The following is a 19,614-nucleotide window of genomic DNA, read 5'->3' as shown; positions in this document are numbered from 1 at the left end:
GGCTGAAAGGAACCACAAGTTCTGTCAAAATATACCTGGCACTGTTTAAAATCCTGTTGTACTAAGTAACATTGAAATCACCTCGGCAATATTTCAATTCTTTAGTTCTTCTAAGCCGTACACTTTACCTGTAAGTTCCACATTTTAAAATCCTTTACCTGATCCATACTGTTATTCCTACCCAGGAACTGTGCCCCAGACCTGCCTTTTGAACACTCCATTGCTTCACTGAGCCTTGTTTTTCTGGATCAAATCCCTTAATTGAGTGACTTCCATTTAAGTCAACACAAGCATTACTGAGGCACTCCTGGCCTCCTATGCTTTTATCCATTTTTCTAGTTGCTTCCATTCTGTTAAGAGACTGAAAAAGAGCAATTCTGCTGAAGAAGGCAGTTAAGTACAAGCCAACGAGAATTTTACAAAGTCTTCAGTGTAGCACAAGTCTGACACCTGTGAGAGGGGCTTTACAGTGTCTGGGAAGCTGCTTGTGGGTGAACAGGGCAGTATTTCAGAATGGCAGACCTAAACAAGGAGCACTGCCATGCTTCACCCTCAACTCAGGACAGCAGGCAAAATAGGCTTAAGGAAGGACTACAGGGAAGGTTTGCAGCATTAAACACAGAGAAAGAGTTCTTTTTGTCATTTTGGTTTTTTAAACCAGCCCTAATTATTGCCTTTGCTGCAAGTATTATCAAAAAGATAGTATGGATTCACCATCTACTAATCTGTCCCAGAATCTGCCATTGTTTGTTTCTGAACATAACAGATCTTTGAACTTATGAATTATTTTTTAGAACACACTCAAGAGAAAGGCAAATAGAACAGTAATTAAAGAAAAAAATGTAATATGAGCCATTTATTTTTGTATTYGGCATGCAAATTCAATGTTTTCTTCTTACCTTTAAACTTTGCATAACAAGGAGGCTATCACTCTTGGAATCCTGCTGTTTCAGGGAAATCTATTCACAGACACTCAGGATGACAACCAGTGAGACTGAAYTGTCACTTAATACACTGCCCTTAACAGGCTGTAACTGTCAGGACTTGCAATTTTAGTCCTTCCAGTAATTTTGACTGGCCTAAAGGGATACCCCAATGCTGAAAACTCTTTCTCAAATTTCAAACAAAGTTTCTGCAGCACTTAAMAAGAATCAGTGTCTCTAGTTCTCATCCCTTCTGCACTCCCCAGCTGCAAGCAGAAAGGCCAGGAAAAACAAGAATAGATTTTACAATTCCTTTTGTTACTTGRGGAATCTGTGTGTGGAGGAACTGTTTTCTTCCTCTTAAAGGCATATGATTCAGGTTTAAGCCTTYCTACCCAAAGATGCTGTTCCTAAATCACTGAGAAATAATTAATTCCTACTTACACTGAATAGAAAATAGTTATTAACACTGCATGTATCCCCATTTTGCAGAGCTGATAGTTCCAGGCAACCAATGCCTCTCCCTTACTTAAAGATCTTTATAAAGAATGGAAACCACTGTAATCCACTGTACAGACCAAAACTAAAGACACCCTCTCTAGTTATCCTCAATTCTGACACTTGCTTGTCAGTGTATTACCTGTTAAATTTCAAAATATGCCTCATCATCTTATGAACCAAGGAACAGACTCAAGGTTGCTGCATGTCTCTAGGAATTTCCAACACAGAAATGTCTGGAAGGAACCCTATCCCTCTCCCTGGAAGCAGGCAAGAGAACTCACCCTGAAACACATGAAACAGCCAAAAGGGTTCTCAAAAGAGCTCTCTCAGGAGMAAGAAAGTACAGAAGGCAAGTGGAATTTGGAGGAGGAATCTTCTGTTTGACATGGAGCAAACCTTTTAAYTGAGAGAGTCTGGGGCTGCCAGCTCACATTAGCACAGGGATGAAAAACCTCAGCTTTGTCTCAGAAGTCCACACAACAATTCTGAAGAGCGTTACCTGAGTTCAGACCTGAGGCTTACTAAAATTTTTAAATTACTTATGCTACTCTGAATAAAAGCACTCAGCTCACCATTTTGTCTAACTTAAGATTTCTTTATCTTTGAGAAGCAACTTGATACCAATATGCAATTCTGTAAGACAGCAGGGAAGGAAAAGAAAGAAAACCTTTTGAATGCTGAGTGTGCTCTGCAAGGCAGCCTGCAAGTTAATAGGTTTCCTTTCTGACCCCATTTGCCTTCTCTGCTTGTATGGAATATGATCTACTGAAAAGGGCCTTTCCTCATGTATGTATTCATATTTAAGGCATGAAGGATCCAAGAGCTTACCTTTGGCACAGGGATATTTTCAAAAACATCTTCCAGAATTAACCCRGAACTTTAACTGCTTCAGTGACTTCAAGGGGAATATAAGTTTGTGGTAACTGTTCCCAACTATAAAGATGAAATTCCTACCACAAAATGTAAAAGCATGGTAGAAAAAGTCACCCATGGCAACTCTGAAGCTGATGGATTACCTGAAATTGTGTTATAGAAGCAAGCGATGCACTCTACTGTGCATCTTACTCAGCTGTGGAAAGGTGGAKAGTCCACCTTTTTCTGTGTTAAACCACAGCTATTTTCTTCTTCCACATTCTCAAATACAACATGAGAAAGGGCTGAAGTGGTCAATGCCACCTGGCCACTTGCAGGTGCTGGATAAAGAAGAGCTTGTTAACTCTGGACCACAAAGTCAGACATTAGCAAGGGGTGGTGGTATTTTCTCCCATGTAACACAGGGGCAGGCAACAATGAAGGGAAAAGAGGATGAGAGAGACAAAAGAGGTGACAACAACAATGGAGCAAAGGGACTACAAATAGATGATGTGTCCCAGGGAAAGTGAATATGAAAACCAGGTCACAAAGAGCACACATGATATCCACATATATAAAACCTTTGGGTTTATTTATATAATGGTTCTCTGGCTGAGCTCCCTAAAGAATGTGTGCACTGAGTAAGCACCCAATTAGATAAAAGCCCTATTAACTATTAGCAAGCAGAAGGTGCTTCTCTGATGCTTTAACAGATCCAGCGAACTCACAGCAGTTTTTTTAGTGTTCTTACATAGAGATGATCTCTAGGTCACTAAAATAAAACTCCATTTTCAGGACAGAGTGAAAGATTGTAAAYAGCAACATGAACAGAGAAACACAGGCTTTTCTTACCTTTCAAATGCTGGCCAYGAGGTCTCTTCACTGAGTTCAGAACCATCACTGCTACCTAGAGCAAAATAAGAATGAATGATACTTTATTTCATCATCTACAAGCCATCTTTTTCAMCTGTACCTGAAAGAACCAGAATATTTGAGATTCTGAATATCAGAATATTTAAGATGAAATGTGCAGAACTACTTCAGTAAAATACCACAAGGATAACAATCTGTGACTTCCTTCATGAATTTCACATAAACTGAGATGGAGGTTGAAAGAACAGGGTCTAGGTCCACATTAAGAAGTTGAAGAAAAGGAGCACTATTAAATAAGAACGGTATTTTCAAAATATAAAGAACACCCTAAACACAGATTTGCCAGCATTTAAAAAGGACAGGTCATTATTTAAATAATTCCTTATCAAGTCATACACATGGCACAGAGGTGCAAATTCATTGCTGAATCTCCAATACATGAGTTGAAAAGCCATCAACTTTTTAAAGCTATCTCCCACTTACTCTAGCAGATCACACAAAAGCATTATTTCCTTCTGTRTTTTGTAAACATATCCAATGTTACCACAATTATTTTATTTTAAACACTGAAAATAGAGCAAAATCCCAAAACGTAAATGTCTGATGCATCSACTCATGGTAGTCCTATAAATAAGACAGTAACTTTACAATTCCAGTAAATCCCATCAGCCTGAAAAYAAGTATTTAAATACAGGCACAAGATGGGTGTTACCTGTAATGTTGTTAAAAGTTGGTATAAAAATGCGGTTAACAGAATTCAGTAGCTTCTATACACAATGTTCAAGCTGTTGCCTTGCTTTTCTTCACCTTTCAGACCAGACCAGCTGCCCACACCAACTACTGTCCTTGTTCTCCACATCAAACCAACCCTTTTGGCTCCAGATAATCCTATAATTCAGTGCAATTCAATGTCAGCCAATGCATGAAGCCCACCTTTTGGCACACTAACTTGCCATCTTGTTTGCTCTGCTGCCTGAACATCCATATATAAAGGGAAGAATTTATTCACCATTCTTTTGAGATAAACCAGAAAGTAAACAAACATGAAATCTGAATCAATGCTCCTTAAGAGTTTCCTCAGAGAAACAGCGGCTGAAAATGGGAACCAGYTCCCTGCAATTTTACACAGAAAATCAGCAGGGAAAAGCCCTGAAAAATAAAGAGAATGTGTACAAAGTAAGCCTGGATATTCACTGAGTAAACACAGAGTAAAGATGGAGGCAATAAAGATTTACACACAGCAGGGTTAATTCCAACCAAGAGCCATGAAAATCTCAGCATGGGCTGAAGTTCCCTCTGYGCAAAATTTAAGAGAAAATACATGCCTTTATCTGCCAGCCAATTCAACTGAGATGCCTCTTCTGCAAACATTAGCTCAACACCCACATATTAACATGATCTCCATGGGATACCAGATAACTTGGTCTCAGTGTATTCTGATTTTTTTTTCCCAAAGGAAAGTCCTAACTACTTCACACCAACACTACAGTAAGAGCCATTTGTATAGTGGAGCAAACTAAGAGACACAGAAGTGATGTTCCGGTGGAGGCATAACGGGCTGCAAGCAGGGAGGGATTAATTTCTAGAAATGTCTTTAAGGTTTTACTACTTCCATTTGCAGATCATTGATCCTTAAGCATCCAGCTGCTGGAAGGGTTACAGCAGCAGGKAACTCTGTCCATAAAAGAGTAGCACAGTTACTCCTCCTCTGTGACTCACATTTCTTCTATAGCAGTGAGGACAAGTGACCAAAGAGACTACCACAGCTGAGTAAGTGYTCTTACTTCAGGTGACTCTCTCAGACTGAATCAGCAAACATTCAGTGCCACAGGGTAGGTGAGCAAAGAAGTGACTATCAAAAGAATCAGAAGTTTTGCTCAGCACAGGTTACACCTGACCTGCAATGTGCAAAAGAGAATGTATGGATTGAACTCCACATAAGTCCAGGCATTTCTATATAGAAACACTACCAGATAAATCATGAACTGYCCCAGGAAAAACAGGAGTAACCAGTTGGAGTAACTTATTCAGGTGGAGCCTGCTGTTATGGCAGAAGTCTTTCCAAAGCCCCAGAACAAAGCTTATCATTTCCTGGAGCAAACAACTGTCACTCARTACTTTCAGCAAATTCTATGATCCACATCACAGTGAAAAGCTCAGTGATTTATTTCATCCCAACAAAACCACAGCTGCATTCTCTGTAATGCAATATATGAAGTCTCTTCAAATAAATAAGTAACATGGGGATGAAGAGACAGATGTAACAATTCAGAGATACCCTAAATGCCTGTTTAAAGTTAAGACCTCCCAACTGACTGCCTTTGAAAGAGGCTGTTTGTGGTAGAATCTCTTACAGTAATACATGAAGGTGCTGAAATCCTTTTAGCAGGCAGAATGACAATTAGGATGATACACTTCCAACTCCAACATGAAAAAAAGTTCTTCTTGCATGTAATTGAAGCTTTTTTTTTTTGTGGCTACTTGGAGCAATCTGTCCTGCAAAATGGTGCAGCAATTCCTGCCAAGTCATTCAGCCAGCACCGGAGGTACTAGGGACACTTAGAATCTTATTTATTTTCTTATTACTGCTTAGATTTAGCTTCATATTAACAAGAAGTGCAAATTTAATATGACTAGAGCTCTACTYAATTGAGGCTCATGTGATAAATCCACACAATTAAAACTCCCTAATGAGACAGTATTATGAAGTAATTCTTTATATTTAAAGTAGTCTGATACATTAAATTCTACCTGAAATGACATTTTGATGGCAACTGTATCAGCTTTGTTAATAAAGTTATAATTCAATTGCGGCACTAAGTACACTACAGGAAGATTTAAAAGCTAGTGTTGCTTTGTAAAAATGCAAAACAATTTAGAGCAAGATCTGAAATGTCATCTGTCACAAAGTGACAATTMCTTAGAACAGTATCAGTACAGTAAGAAATCCTACATGAATTTGGGGGTGTTGTAAACAAAAAGTTTCACTTAAAAAGTTGAATTCATATAGAAATCGCCAATTACACTTAAAAGGAACATCTATTTGTAAAAAAATTGGGCAAAACATCACAGCTATTGATTTAACATTCACATTAAGGCCTACAGAGGTTGTAAAAATTGTAAAAAAAAACCTGAAAAAGCTCGAATTTCAGCATTTGACTAGCCCTCTAACATCCATATAAAAACATCTCCAACGGGATTTTTTAGATTCTAAAAACCTCTAGGACATACTTTGCACGACACAAGTTCTGATAGTAAAAACACCCCTTTCCTGAAAAGCAAAAGAAAATACCTTACATCCCTCCTTCCAAAACAAAACAGAGGTAWAAGGGACTGTTTTTAACTTAATAAAAGTTAGATGTCTAGCCAAGTTCTGTYTAAACATAAAGTGCACTATTTGAGTGTCACCTCAACTGGAAATATTTCATTCATTCAATACTCTAAAAATATATCACCTTCTTAAATTCTTCTCAAGTATGTACTCARTATTTGAGTTTTTCCAACAACCTCAAGCAAGTCTTCAGGTTAAACTTAATAACAAATCCTAGGTAGTGTTAAGCCTGTTCTGTTAGTTAATGTTCTAAACAAATCTTGGCTTTATCAAAGGAGTCACTTAAAGACATTATCTTTCTAGTTTTCTTCATTGATAATAAATTTTTTGTGCAGGACTGAAAAAAACCAAAATCTTTGAGTTGTGTTTACCCTCTCTCCTTAATATTAAGTCTTTTTCCTATCTTAGGGATAACAGCAATTGGCAAAATCTCTTTTTTTGCTAACTGTGCTGGTGATTTTCTGAGAAGGCTCAGGATCAYCTCCAGAGCCCAGCACTGCAGCTCCATTCAGATGTGAATTCTCTGCTCACATCTGCATATGTGTACATGCAGATGTCTGTGAGCTGTCTGTGCTCCCACCACACAAACAGCATGAAGTTCCCAGTTATGGGACAGGGAATGCCTGCACTATCCCATACCCATTCCCCCGGTCACAGCACCCACTCACTGCCCCAAGTCTGGGGATACTGAACACTTAACACAGGCTTCCTTTATCCAGAAGTCAGTCCCCAAAGTTAACAGGTGTTAATATAAACAAACCAACCCCAAAGAGTTTAAAAAGTCTTCAGACTAGAAATTCTTTCCCCTTCCCAAATCTGTCATCGGCACTCTCTTGGCTCCAGTTACACCGTGTTTCCAGAGCTGGTGATGGACCCGACAGAGCTTGAAATTCTACCATGAAAACACACAAAATTGGTCAAGAGGTCTGAACATCACTGGCTGCAGCACAACACAGCCCAGATAACACCACAGAGACGGGTTCCGTGCCCTGAAAGTTTTGTTCTGCTTTGGTGAGTGCACAACCATTCTGAAAATCCTCATGTATAGTTCATGACCATTTAGGCAGCTCAGCTCTGGCTCCCCAGGTAACCAAACACAGATGGTAGGAACTCTGGCAGAGGACTCAAGCAATATCATGCCAGAGAATTGATACAAACTTTTAATCACTGAGTTTCATCGTGAAAAATTAGCAAAAACAAATAAAGATGGAGCAGAACCAGGGGGTTTGTACATTGTACAACTACACTGATTACAACACATGCAGAGCATGAGCTTTGGACCAAACAGTACCAAAAAGGATTGGGGAAGAACTGGAATGCTAGAATATATCTTCTCTTCCAYTCAAGACCAGGCACCTACATGTGCATTTTTAACCTCTAATATCACACAGTTTTAAAATTTATCCTATCACTAAAGAAGTAGCAGTTCACAATAGCAAAACAGGGTATCCACATTTAAGGCAAGAGACAGCCATCTATATACTCATATAAAGGAAATATATAAATAAACCCAACATATTTCCTGTGCCTGAAACCCTACCTGAAATTTGATCTGATGACTCAGAGTCCTACACACCTGAACAGCACAGTACAGGTTAAAGAACCAAATAAACAGCGGCTGTGTAAAGGTCTTCCCTACTTTATAGGCTCTCAAGACCCCAAAAGTAAATGCAYACACTGTATACCTACACCTATACTTCATTTATTTAAAGAGAAATATAATCCCTTGTAGAATTCAATAACTTCGAGGTGGTGACTTAATAGAGGAATTCATTAAAATGCTGATATTCTCGTATGCATTTCATGCCAGTTTAGGTTTGGAAATGTACTGCTCTTACAAAGGCACTCTCTTACATTAATTCACACTGATTWAAAATAACTTTCTTTGACTCTGCAGCATTAATTCCTTTGCTTGTATTAGAACAAAGSCTAAAGTTACTCTCCAGTGATGGCAACACACAAACAAAGGCAAATGTTCCAGAATTCTAGTTTTTCCAGCTTTCATCCATGTCACTGTAGATTAGGAAAAATARATGGAAAAAAAATAGCCTGAGAAAGAATTTGCATCCAGCACTGCTACAAACACAATCCATAATTGTTTCCTTTGAATTTTTAAACACCTCAAGTTACAATCTCACTTTCAGCAGTGTTTCTGTGTTCATACCTTGACATCTGTTTTTAAGTGGTATACATGAGACAGCACTCTCAAAGCATAACTTCSTTAACAAAATGGCTTTGCAATCTGTTGGTTAGGTGCTCTAGGACAAGAAAAGGCACACAGAAGCAATGTATGAAAAGAGGGGCCTAAATTACACTGCCCCTTTACTTCTACAGAATGATTTGAACAATTTGCCATTGTAAACAAACTCAGCTTAAGAAGTTCAGTAACGTAGCAAAGCCAAATTGTAAGAAAGGGTGGAAATCCAAAGCTTCTGAGAACACTAATGAAACAAGCTGAATGTTGTGTCAAAGATACTTAAGAGCACACTTAAGCAATAAATACCTTAAARGTTTAAGAAAATTGGGAAGTAACAGAGAACCATGTATTCTTTAGAAAGTATCTTATGAATTAAAGTTTCATGCTATTTCTGAGTGGAACCAGGATCTAGTAAAAGCATCTTAATTTATGGTACWTTTTAGTGAGGAGGTGACAGGAGGCAAACACAGGCAGGAGAACAGGTGGTAYGAGTGTGCAGGTGGTTCCTTGAAGCCAGCCAAGAGCAATGCTCACACCTCAGGAGGGCAGAGTGTACACAGTGACCTCATCAAAACAGTGACCTCATCCAAACACAGCCCTCGCAGAACAAAACCAYCTTGTAGCTTTAGGCCTTGCTGATAGCAGGGGGGGGGTCTCAATGAACTTCCATGGCAAAGTAAAAGCATCTGGCCCAATTTACTAAAAGCAGATATATTCTGGATTGTCTTCACAAACAAAATGTCAGTGACATTTTCAGCACTATTCATCTRTCTGTGTTTTCATGTGTTGCCTCTCAAAAGTCCTTGGAATAGACAGAATTAAAGTGGGGTTTTAAAGACTTGAATCATATAACCTCTAACGCACCTAAGAATGAGATGAATCATATCCTTGAAGGTTTTAATTCTCTATGTGATCATAAAAAGCTCCAATTGTACAGCTCAAATGCAGCCATCTACATGATGAATGTCTAAAACTTACACGAGACTATTTTTTTGTTACATTCCTGAATTCAAGAGAGTATTTCCCATCTGACACAGTATATATGGGACTGTATATGGGACAAATGCTTCTTCCTTCTAATTAGGACAGCCCTGCCACAGGTGARAAAAGATTTCTCACTTTTAAAAATATTTTGTCCAGATAACAAGAACCTATTCATAATACAGCAGGATGGGCAACAGAACCAGATGTACAGCCCCCTGATTCCAGCATAACACACGACCATCAGCCATGGAACACAGTCCCACMGCTCTAGGAACAAGAATTGTTTTGACCCAAGCTAAGAAATTAATATAAAGGGGGCTGTATCTTTAATAGTTTTGAGTTTTGTTTTTGTTTACAGAATGAGCTCAACATACACAATCAGCCTCCAATCCCTAAAATTCAGAAAATAATCAGATAAAGGTCTCTGACCTTGACTGTCATGTCACAGATCAGCCTATTTTGAGCAAACCCCATACCTGTTTCATTTTCTGCATTGCTGCTGCTTTAGGAATCACTCATTGCAATGAAAAACACCCAGTTAGTATATTCTTCCTATGAAAGGGCAATCACATGAATGTAAAAATTCTGGCATGCTCTGCACCATTTCCAGAACAGACTGACAGCCTTGCCCAGCACGACATAACCAAACTGTCCATCATCACTTCAATGTGTGTTTTAGGTTAGAGACTTGCTGATGGATTCCTATGGACAGTGTTGTTACATGTGTGGTGTTTTGATATTTTACAGAAGCAGAGCCTATCAGATCCTCCAATATGAAAGGACTGGAAAGTCTAAACACCTCTGAGCCCTCAAAACACAGCAGTGATTTAAAGTAGTATTAGAGCTGTCTTTAAAGTCTCATTCAAGGTGCTGACATAGCAGAAATTCTGTCCATGTTTTGAAGAAGGATCATTTATCCAAAAAGTTAAGTCCTATATAGGCTTATATGYAAAAAAGGTAGTCCTGTTTCTAGAGCAACAGGTTTAAATCCACGTTTATGGGCAAGGTGAGGAATAACACTCCTTTCAGTACACACATTCAGGAGACATTTTCCTGACAGTCTTTTGAAGCTGTACTGTAGAATACCATAAACCTCCTCTCTGCTGCACTGACTGTACTAATTCCAAGTCCTGAGTAAACAGACTACTTCAAACATGATGGAGGAACGCAGCAGCTTCAATCAACTTCCTCAAATCCTGCTGAGGCAGCAGCACAGAATGCCAGACAACTTACATTTCCAAGAATTCTGCAGTAATAGATACTGCAAACCTCCAGAACTTACCCTCTTCTTCCATACGTATTTCTAGCACCTCTACCAACCTTCTATGTCAYTGAAATYTTCAGCATCAAGAAGCAGCAAAAAYAACAACGGTGCTGGACTGTCAAAACAGTGATAAAACTGAAGTGTCTGAGTGTGGGGGGTTGGAGGTGAAAGAGAATGGGAGAGGGGAATTTCTAGCCACAAATRCCAATATTGCACAAAATGCCTAAGRTTGCTGTTTTACAAGTMATTTATACAAGTCTTYTAAAGTGGCAATTTTGTTCCAACTTGTAAGGGTGACTACATCCAATCAGTYAGGTCATGCTTGAGCTAGAGAACAAAATTGAAAAATTCAGAAGACACAAAATAGGAAAATGCTGTATTCTCCAAAATATCTAAATGGTGACTGGTTCTCATGACATGTACCTCATGAAAAACTGCCTGTCAGCTCTGGCAAACCTTCCCTGCTAGGCTATAATGGAGATATAGACATAATTTACCCTGGACAAAAATTATCAACTGCAGAGAATTTCTTAGGTATTTAAACTGCAAACATCTGTAAAACACTGCTCTGAGAAAAGGGCAATGCTACATCTCAGCAATGGTGCCAAAAGCTTGGTTCTCCTGCACTGTRCAAGCCCTGGGAATGAAAGCTGCCTGGATGCTGAGGAGAAGCATTATTCCTGATGGATGACACTGAAATGGAAAACTTTGCCACAGGCAAAACTTTGGCAGGGAACAGAGATAGGCAATGCACCTTAAAGAATGCAACCTATCTGATGTGAGTAGATTCACTTAGACCAACTATTTTGGTCTAATTGGCCATTCCATATGGCCTTCTCAAGATAATAAGTGTACAGCTCCTGGAAACAGCATAACCTGGCAATCTGTGACACTGTTACCCTCCATGAAGGCTAAAAAGCAACACTGCATTTAAAATTCAGTTATACAAAGAAACGTGAAGCACTACAAGGATCTGTTATTACCATAAACACATAAAAATTGAACACCATTGAATTCTRTCAAACAAATAATTCTGAGAAGAAGGACTGCAATGAGAGGTTCCATTTGTCAGCCCTGGCTGCAAACAGGTGGATTTGAGAGGCATCCTGTCCTCCCTCCACATAAGGAATCTGTGTGTAACAGGAGAAAAGAGCAACTCTTGTCACAGAAGAAACTCAGGAAACAGAAGCTCTCCAAAAAAGAATACCACCCTAAATATATGAAGATAAATAATTTCTCTAAGCTAAGTAGATTCCAACATTTTGAGGTATCTGAAAGTTAGATTTGTATCTGCTATCAAAGTCAGAAGTATTTAGAAACCATGCTCTTAAAACTGTCAGCAATTTACACTATCAAGTAAATACTGCATTTTAAACAGAAATCCTACTGGAAAACTTTTTAAACTTGAATTAAGTTGGGGATAAAAAAAAATAAAATCATGCCCYGCACTTCCTTCCAGCTCCATCAAGGAAGAGGAGTATCAGAAGTTGTCTCACTAATGGGGATAGAAAAAAAAAACCCCTTCTGTTTTTGATAATTTCTCAGTTCATGCTGTATAAATGAAGTCACCCTCCTTCCCCTACACGTCTCAAATTTGTTTTAAAATAGAATTTTAGAACAGCACTGCCACAGGTACAATCACCACCCAAAGGTGCTAAAATCTTTATTAAAAGCCTCTGTGCTCCAYGAGTGTGTTTGCAGTTCCTACCTATTGAAATCCCACTGGAAAGGGTGGAGCTCTCGGCCTGCCCTCGGGATGGGACATGGGGCTCCATGACACTGTCATCCAGGAGGTGCCGTGGTCCTGCGTTGGGGAATGTGGCGCTTTTAAATTCTGCTGTGTTCATTTTGTGGATGAAACTAGAAATGAACAAGGACACAACTGTCACAACCTTGCCTTCCACAGTTTCAGGAGTTGCTTTAACATCCTGAAGGATTGCATGCACCACACTCCTAAAGCCAAACTAAATCACAGCCAAGCCATATACAACTGTGCACAAATAAATTATCTGTGRGAACTGCCAGTTTTAAAACTGCACAGTACTCATGTAACAAAGTCAGGAGTACATGAACCATAACTTTCAATATCTTGAGCTATTTTTGTCTTCTATAATACATAACTGAACTGCAGAATTGCATTCTAGCTCATTAAAGGTATATTTATACAAAAGAAGTTGTTAATTACAGGGTAGCTACAATCTTACATTTTGAAAAGATGACAAGGGAAGTGATGAGATAATGATCAAGATATTAATTAGAAGTACTCTTATGTGAAAAAAAAAACCTGAAGCCATTACTAAACAGATTTACATGAAAGTCTAAGTCTCCCTGAAAAATACCAATAAAGCAGTTACATAATTTTGAATTTAAAATAATTACACTGGCATTGAGTTACTAAAAAGTGACAGTTTTGTCATTCAGAAAGAGCCATTCTGGTTAACTCCTTGACTAGTCTTATCACCATAACTTCAGCCTTCTTATTTTGATTAATTGTCTACAACATAATACCACCATTATAGTTCTGAGCTTGCTCCCTGGCCACAAATTGCTCTGTCAGTGAAGTATTGTGTAAAACTCATGCTGCTTTCACAAGCAAAGCTTTTGTATTGAAAGATGATCCATCATAAAAGCTTAGTATTTTTAGGTTAAGCAAAATGCTCACTTGTATCCCAGACTGTGACATTTCCTGTGCCCGTGGGGTATCAGGTTCCGAGGTGAAGGGGGTGTTGGTGGTAGCAAGGCTCCTTCAGCTGCAGCATTTTTCCGTCCACTTTGTGGAGATGCTCCAACTTCAGGGCCTGGGAAGAAAAAAAGACATTACTCCCAAGTCACTTCAGAATTACTGTCAGGGTTACTTCTCAGAAAATTATGGACAAGTTGCACAAAACTTCCTAAACTCCCTTTATAAGAGACAGCTGCAAATAAACTCACTGATCTATTGATAATTAAACCCCCTGCACTTCAGAGTTTTTGCACAGGACTAAAAGCAAACACAGCTCAAACAGACCATCCAGTTACAAGTATTTTGCAAGTCCTAAAGGTGGCTGCATTCACTACACTGGCACTGGACACGTCCCACCGATTCTACATTTTCAAATCCTGCCTTCAACCACTTTTGGCATTSACCAAGAAGAATGTTCATTTTTGGAAGCGTTATTATGCCACAAAAAGTTTAAGATGAAGGCCCTTCTGTCTAGACACAACAAARAATGAATATGTAATAGCTCTTCACCCCAAATGACATTAACAACTTAGTGCCACAATACATACAAGAACCTAAAAAAATRACTCAATTCCTTCTTTACAGATCACCTTTAGACTTTTTATTACAAACATGCAGTGTTTAAACTTCACACTTCTTTACAGCCTCAGGCAAATATTTTCCACGTTTGCAATTCTAAAATAATGCACATGACAACCTCAAGTCTTCTCACATTTATTAAGCATTTACCTACTAAATCTTCTCTGGAAGCTGCAGAGTGGGGGGTGCTGGTCCCTGGTTCTATCTTTAATGAAAGTCTGCATTAAAGAAACATTAAAAATTACTTTATCAGGAAATAAAAATGTGAGTTTGTGAAGAAGCATTTTTTTAATTTACGATTCCAAGCTGCCTGATGCTATGATTGCAAGAAATACTATGAAGTAATACAAACAGTGCAGAGTTATCTTTAGCACACACTATTCCCAAACTTGATTTTTCCTGCCTAATGATTTGCATCATACAGACCACCAGGACCTCCAGCGTCCTGGGATGGCTGGCAGAAACATGAAACTGCTACTCCAGTTAAAACCTGGGAAAAGTAAAAATTAAAAAACCCATACAACTTCTCCCCCCACCTTGGCTAAAATACCTACTCTTGGAACACTTCATATTTTAAATTTTTATATAAACTGCACTAGTRTGCAAGCCAAGCCTTTTGTCTTTACTGGTCCAAAAGCCAAAATCCTTCTGTGTTTTGGAAAATACATTATCAAGTTGATTTCAGCTATGATTCAAGTTTTTTTCTGGAACTTTTTAATGCCATTTCCAGCAAAACARTCCCACAAAGAAGGAAGACTACAGGAGCATATAACTCCTGTATAGGAAAGCAAAGTGTTACTTTGTCCACACAATTCGTAGAACTAAAATCTTTGAAACTACCAGGGTTGAAAAACCATCTACTTCATTTTGGGGGAAGAAAGTTTAAAGTTTGCAAGCTCCTCTCCCTCCCATTCCCAGACAGTTTAGCAACAATTCATCAGAATTTATTTCCTTTTTTTTCAAATAAAATCTTTTAGGAAGGAAAAAACATGTATTCGAGTCAGTCACTGCTCCTTAAATTCWACGTTTTTGCTGACAAACTCCTTTKGGGATGAAAAGTACAAGAGCCACTTAAAGTAAAAAGAGTTCTTGAAATACACTTCTTGACCATAAAAACATTCAGTTTGGAGATGTATAAAACCCATTGGTCCAAAACCAGGTATTGTGAATAGCAGCCATGCTTCTGATTTATGTGCCATCGTCTCCAGTCATTTCCTGCTATCAAAATGAGGATTGCACAGGAGGGAGAGACTGCAGCTCCTACATCAATAAAATTCCCAATGGTAGTGAGTCCTACCCAGKGAAGGTGGAGGAAGATGAAGTGGAATTCATGGATACAATGTTCCTAAGGAAACACTGCAGGTAAGAAACTTGCCTTTGGGTTGGCTTTTTTTTTTCCTTYCTTCAAATGTTTGACCACAGAGCTTTCACTTTCAGTGACAGACAAGTGACACTTCCCWAATCAGGCTGTAGAACATCCCAGGAAAAAGATAAAGCTGGATATGTCCACACAGACATKCAGAGAACAACTTACAGACCTCAGCAGAGAAGCCAAGGCTCTGAGTCCTYATTAACTGTTCTCTGACATAAACTGAAGGGGTCCCATTTGCTGCCTCTTAGTAAATCCAAGTAAGGGCTATTAAATGGAAAAGCAAAGCTGTTCCTGAAGTGTGCATCCCCCTCCTGCCATTCCAAGGGAGCTGCACAAGCAAGCAATTCAACCCCTCTGAGGTGACAAACTTCCCGGGCGGGCAGGATGGGAACGGGTGGGGAACCTCCTCGAGCACATCAGCCAATGAACAAAAACTTCCTTCATAGGCAACAGATTTATCTTAGGGTGTTTCCTATCCTCAGTTCCTGCCTCCTGCCAGAGATTTCCCTCCCCAGTTTTGCTAGATGCCAAATCACTTAAKACAGTAATAATCTTTTAATAAAGGATGTAGAACCCTCAGGTGGGAGGAACAGGCASAGACAGAGAGGGACAGGAACTTGCCTCTGAAAAATCAAGTGCTTAYATTTAACTCACACTTTATAACCCAATCAAAGGGAAAAGTATAAAATTTAGTTTATCTGAAAGTGAAAGCCTTAAGTCACTCTCAGTAAGAACTTGAGACCGAATGCACTGATGGATTTGCTCTGGTGAAGAATCACTTATGCCATCTCCAATCACAGGATTCCTTTTACTGACTGGCAGTTGTAGAAAGCCTTTCTCAGCAGACCAAGCTGACCTGAAGCAAAGGCTTGGTGCAGTCTGGCACAGAAAAGGGAGGAGATGGATTTGCCATCCAGCATGTGGGAAATGACTTGGAACACAGGATCCTGCTGAAACTACAGCTACTTGCAACTGGTGCATCTGAGGTGCATGATCACAGAATCACAGCATGGTGTGGGTCAGAAGGAACCCTAAATCTCAACAAGTTCCAAGCCCCTGCCATGGCACCCACAAAATATTAAATACAATTCCCCAATACAAATACAATCTCACAAGCGACAGGCTTTGTGTTACAGAAGTTATTTTGTGATCAGTTATGGTCAGTTTATAGCATTTCGTACTTACTTGTAATTGTCATCTTCTACAAACTTTTGTAGTTCTTCTATGTACTGAACTGAGTTTAGRTATTTTTGGACATGAGGCAACATAGGAATATCTAGAAAATAGACAACATTCATTATCACTGCACCACTCATTGATAAGCAAGGATATTTTCCAGAAACTWCTTGAACAGATTGTGGCCTCTTGCCTTTTTATGTGAGATGGAGGTACAAACTACAGGCCCTAATGATTCTGAAATTTCAGAACTTCATAGCAATTTTTCATGCACTGAGCTGACATTCCTCACACACACAAACCCTGGAACTACCAGAGCACATCAACAGATCAAGACAACATCCTTGGCCAAACAGAATGCCTAGAACTGGAACACGGAGGGCTCTCTGAGGGTTCCTTCACAGCCAACATTCTCTTGATATAGAGCTTTCAGGGAAGCCACAATCCTATGGTTCACATTCCTATGGAATTCACATTCCATCATCACAAACAGCCTTACAACTTTACTAGAATGGGGAGAGGATTGTGAGGGAAACCACCTTTGAAGAACAAATACATTATCTGATCCATGGGCAGAACTTCTAAATGTCCAAAAGACAAGATGAATGTAATTTATTATTTCCAGTAAAAGTACTACTCCAAAAGMAATCCTGTTTTTAGAATTCAGTCATAAAATTATGAAACAGAGAGATACAAGCTTATAAAAAGCAATAAAACTACTGTTAAGTACGACATACTACTACATATTTATTACCAGAAAATATACACTGTAGTTTGTTTGATGTAAGAAAAAGGCAGTTTTATTATGTCTCCTCAGCCTGATGCTCTGTCATAACCAACAATACTAGAATAAACATAGACTTTTGGGCCAAGAGGATGAGGGAGTATGTTAGTGGCATTCACATGGGTCATCACTTAAATCTCATTACAGGAGACAAGTATTAAAGCTTTTAAAGTTCTTCTCTCTAACACTGTGATAATTAAACACTAGCTTACCATATTCACACGACTGCTGCAAATCTGAGATAATTCGRAGAATGTTGTTCATTAAATTTGTTCTTTGCTCACTCTCCAGAATGCTCGCTGTTGAGGGGTAGGCAGAGTCAATATATGTCAAGTCTGACAGATAAATACCTGAAATGAGATTACAAGGAAAAGTTTCTTTGTTTAGTGTCTTTCATTTAGCAAGAAAAAGACTTCATCAAGAATATTGTGAAGAATTTTTGCTTTCACTAACATTAAAGTAGGTTGACAAAAGCATTGTCTCAGAATAGAATTTTGGATTTACCTAGGAAATAACTTTAGAAATCTAAAAATAATTACAAGGAGATGCACARCTACTTATAAACCTCATTTTATGCACAGCACCCATCTACTATTCCCTTGATAAATATGAAGCATCCTAAACACACAATGCTAAAATACACTACCAACATTAATTGTTTAGGAAGTTTACTACTTCATTCCTCCAATTCAGCAATTAAAAAATAATGGAAGAAAAATCATACCCATAACTCTTTAARCTGAATAAAAACTCAAACTAAACTTGCAGCAACCTGAGAAAGTTTAACTAGAGAAAATAGGCACCCAGACTGAMATCAATGAAGTTGAATCCTGCAGTTTGTAATAATCACAGCTCCAAAGATTCAATGCCCCTCTTGATAAATCACTTCAAATTCCMTACATGCTGTCTTCTTCCCCTGCACTGCTTGCAACCTTCCTACTCCTTCAATCCCCTGATCATGTAGAGAGGAAAATCCTCCTCTTTACACACTGATGCTCTAGATAAAATGTTTCTTTTATTTCTAAACACAACTCCATTTCTTGTACTTCACCCATTTATCTCAACTGAATGAAGCATATCCTGACAACTCTGCTGTTCAAAGGAACTGGTCGGCATCCCTTGCATCTTTCACAGATACCCCAATAAAAAAAAACTACACAAACTTTAATAATATTTAAGAAACTTATTTCAGTAMCAAGCAAATTCTTAAATTATATTTTACTTTACCTCTCAGCCTTGTATAACCAAGATCCTAACAAGGATTTTGGCTTTACAGGTGGAAGACTATTAATCCAACCTCACAAGAACAACAGTTGTGTTTGTACAGCACCTAACCAGTACAGTCCTCAAATGTGAGCTGGCAAACTCTGGGCACCCCTCCAAAATCAACACACATACACGCACGTGTGTGCGCACACACAGAAACAAATTAAAATACTTGTGGTTGAAAGGTGACATATAAAAAAGTGAATAAAAAGGTATTACACATGACCTGATATACTACTAAATCTCTCAATTTTCTGTTCTGCTAGAAACAGTTTGTTAAAAACCAGAAAGGATAATCAGAAACATCAGGTACYCACATTTAATTGCCAGGCTACCTAGAGTGCATAAGCTGTCCTGAACCTGAATTTACTAACCCATGTCCAAACAAGCCTTAAAAATCCCAAACCTGCTCAGTCTTCCACAGAAAGAAGTAAATCATACTTATTAACTATATTTATGGAAACTCCCTGTAACAGGCACCTGCACTATTATGCAGGATTTTATAAACCACTGTATTTGTWCATTACCTCTGAATGACTTGCACCGATCTTTTCTTTTAGCTAAATCAACAACTCTTCTGTAAAGAGCAGTTCTCTAAACTGATTGGATACATTTCTATGAAATCCAAAATAATTTTGAAAGCATGTAAGGGTAATTCTCTTTCAAATGTATTTGGCACTGCCTTTGTGAAGAAAATGGAAAGATCAATGGCAATAAATTGAATGCACTCAAGTGCTGGCTGAGTATGGACAGAACCAAACTCCGATTCTGCATTTCTTGTAGAGTAATC

The 19,614-nt window shown here is 38.6% G+C and overlaps 1 protein-coding gene across 6 annotated transcripts in view; it reads right to left on the bottom strand.

Moving 5' to 3' along the window:
- The window catches only part of RALGPS2 (Ral GEF with PH domain and SH3 binding motif 2), a 109,588-nt gene that overhangs the window by 16,046 nt on the left and 73,928 nt on the right, over nt 1-19,614 (bottom strand). For all 6 annotated transcript variants that reach the window (XM_057374931.1, XM_057374935.1, XM_057374936.1 and 3 more), the window contains exons 9-14: nt 17,771-17,908; nt 16,784-16,874; nt 14,377-14,444; nt 13,588-13,723; nt 12,634-12,785; nt 3,129-3,183 (exon numbers count right to left, since the gene is read on the bottom strand). In XM_057374931.1, the coding sequence (XP_057230914.1) occupies nt 3,129-3,183; nt 12,634-12,785; nt 13,588-13,723; nt 14,377-14,444; nt 16,784-16,874; nt 17,771-17,908 (640 nt within the window). The remainder of the gene's footprint in view (nt 1-3,128; nt 3,184-12,633; nt 12,786-13,587; nt 13,724-14,376; nt 14,445-16,783; nt 16,875-17,770; nt 17,909-19,614) is intronic.

The sequence above is a fragment of the Malurus melanocephalus genome, unplaced genomic scaffold, assembly GCF_030028575.1.
Source record: "Malurus melanocephalus ecotype Western Australia unplaced genomic scaffold, MMel_1.1 scaffold_236, whole genome shotgun sequence".
NCBI lineage: Eukaryota > Metazoa > Chordata > Aves > Passeriformes > Maluridae > Malurus > Malurus melanocephalus.
Note: the sequence above shows the minus strand (reverse complement) of the source record. Positions and strands in the feature narration are given on the sequence as shown.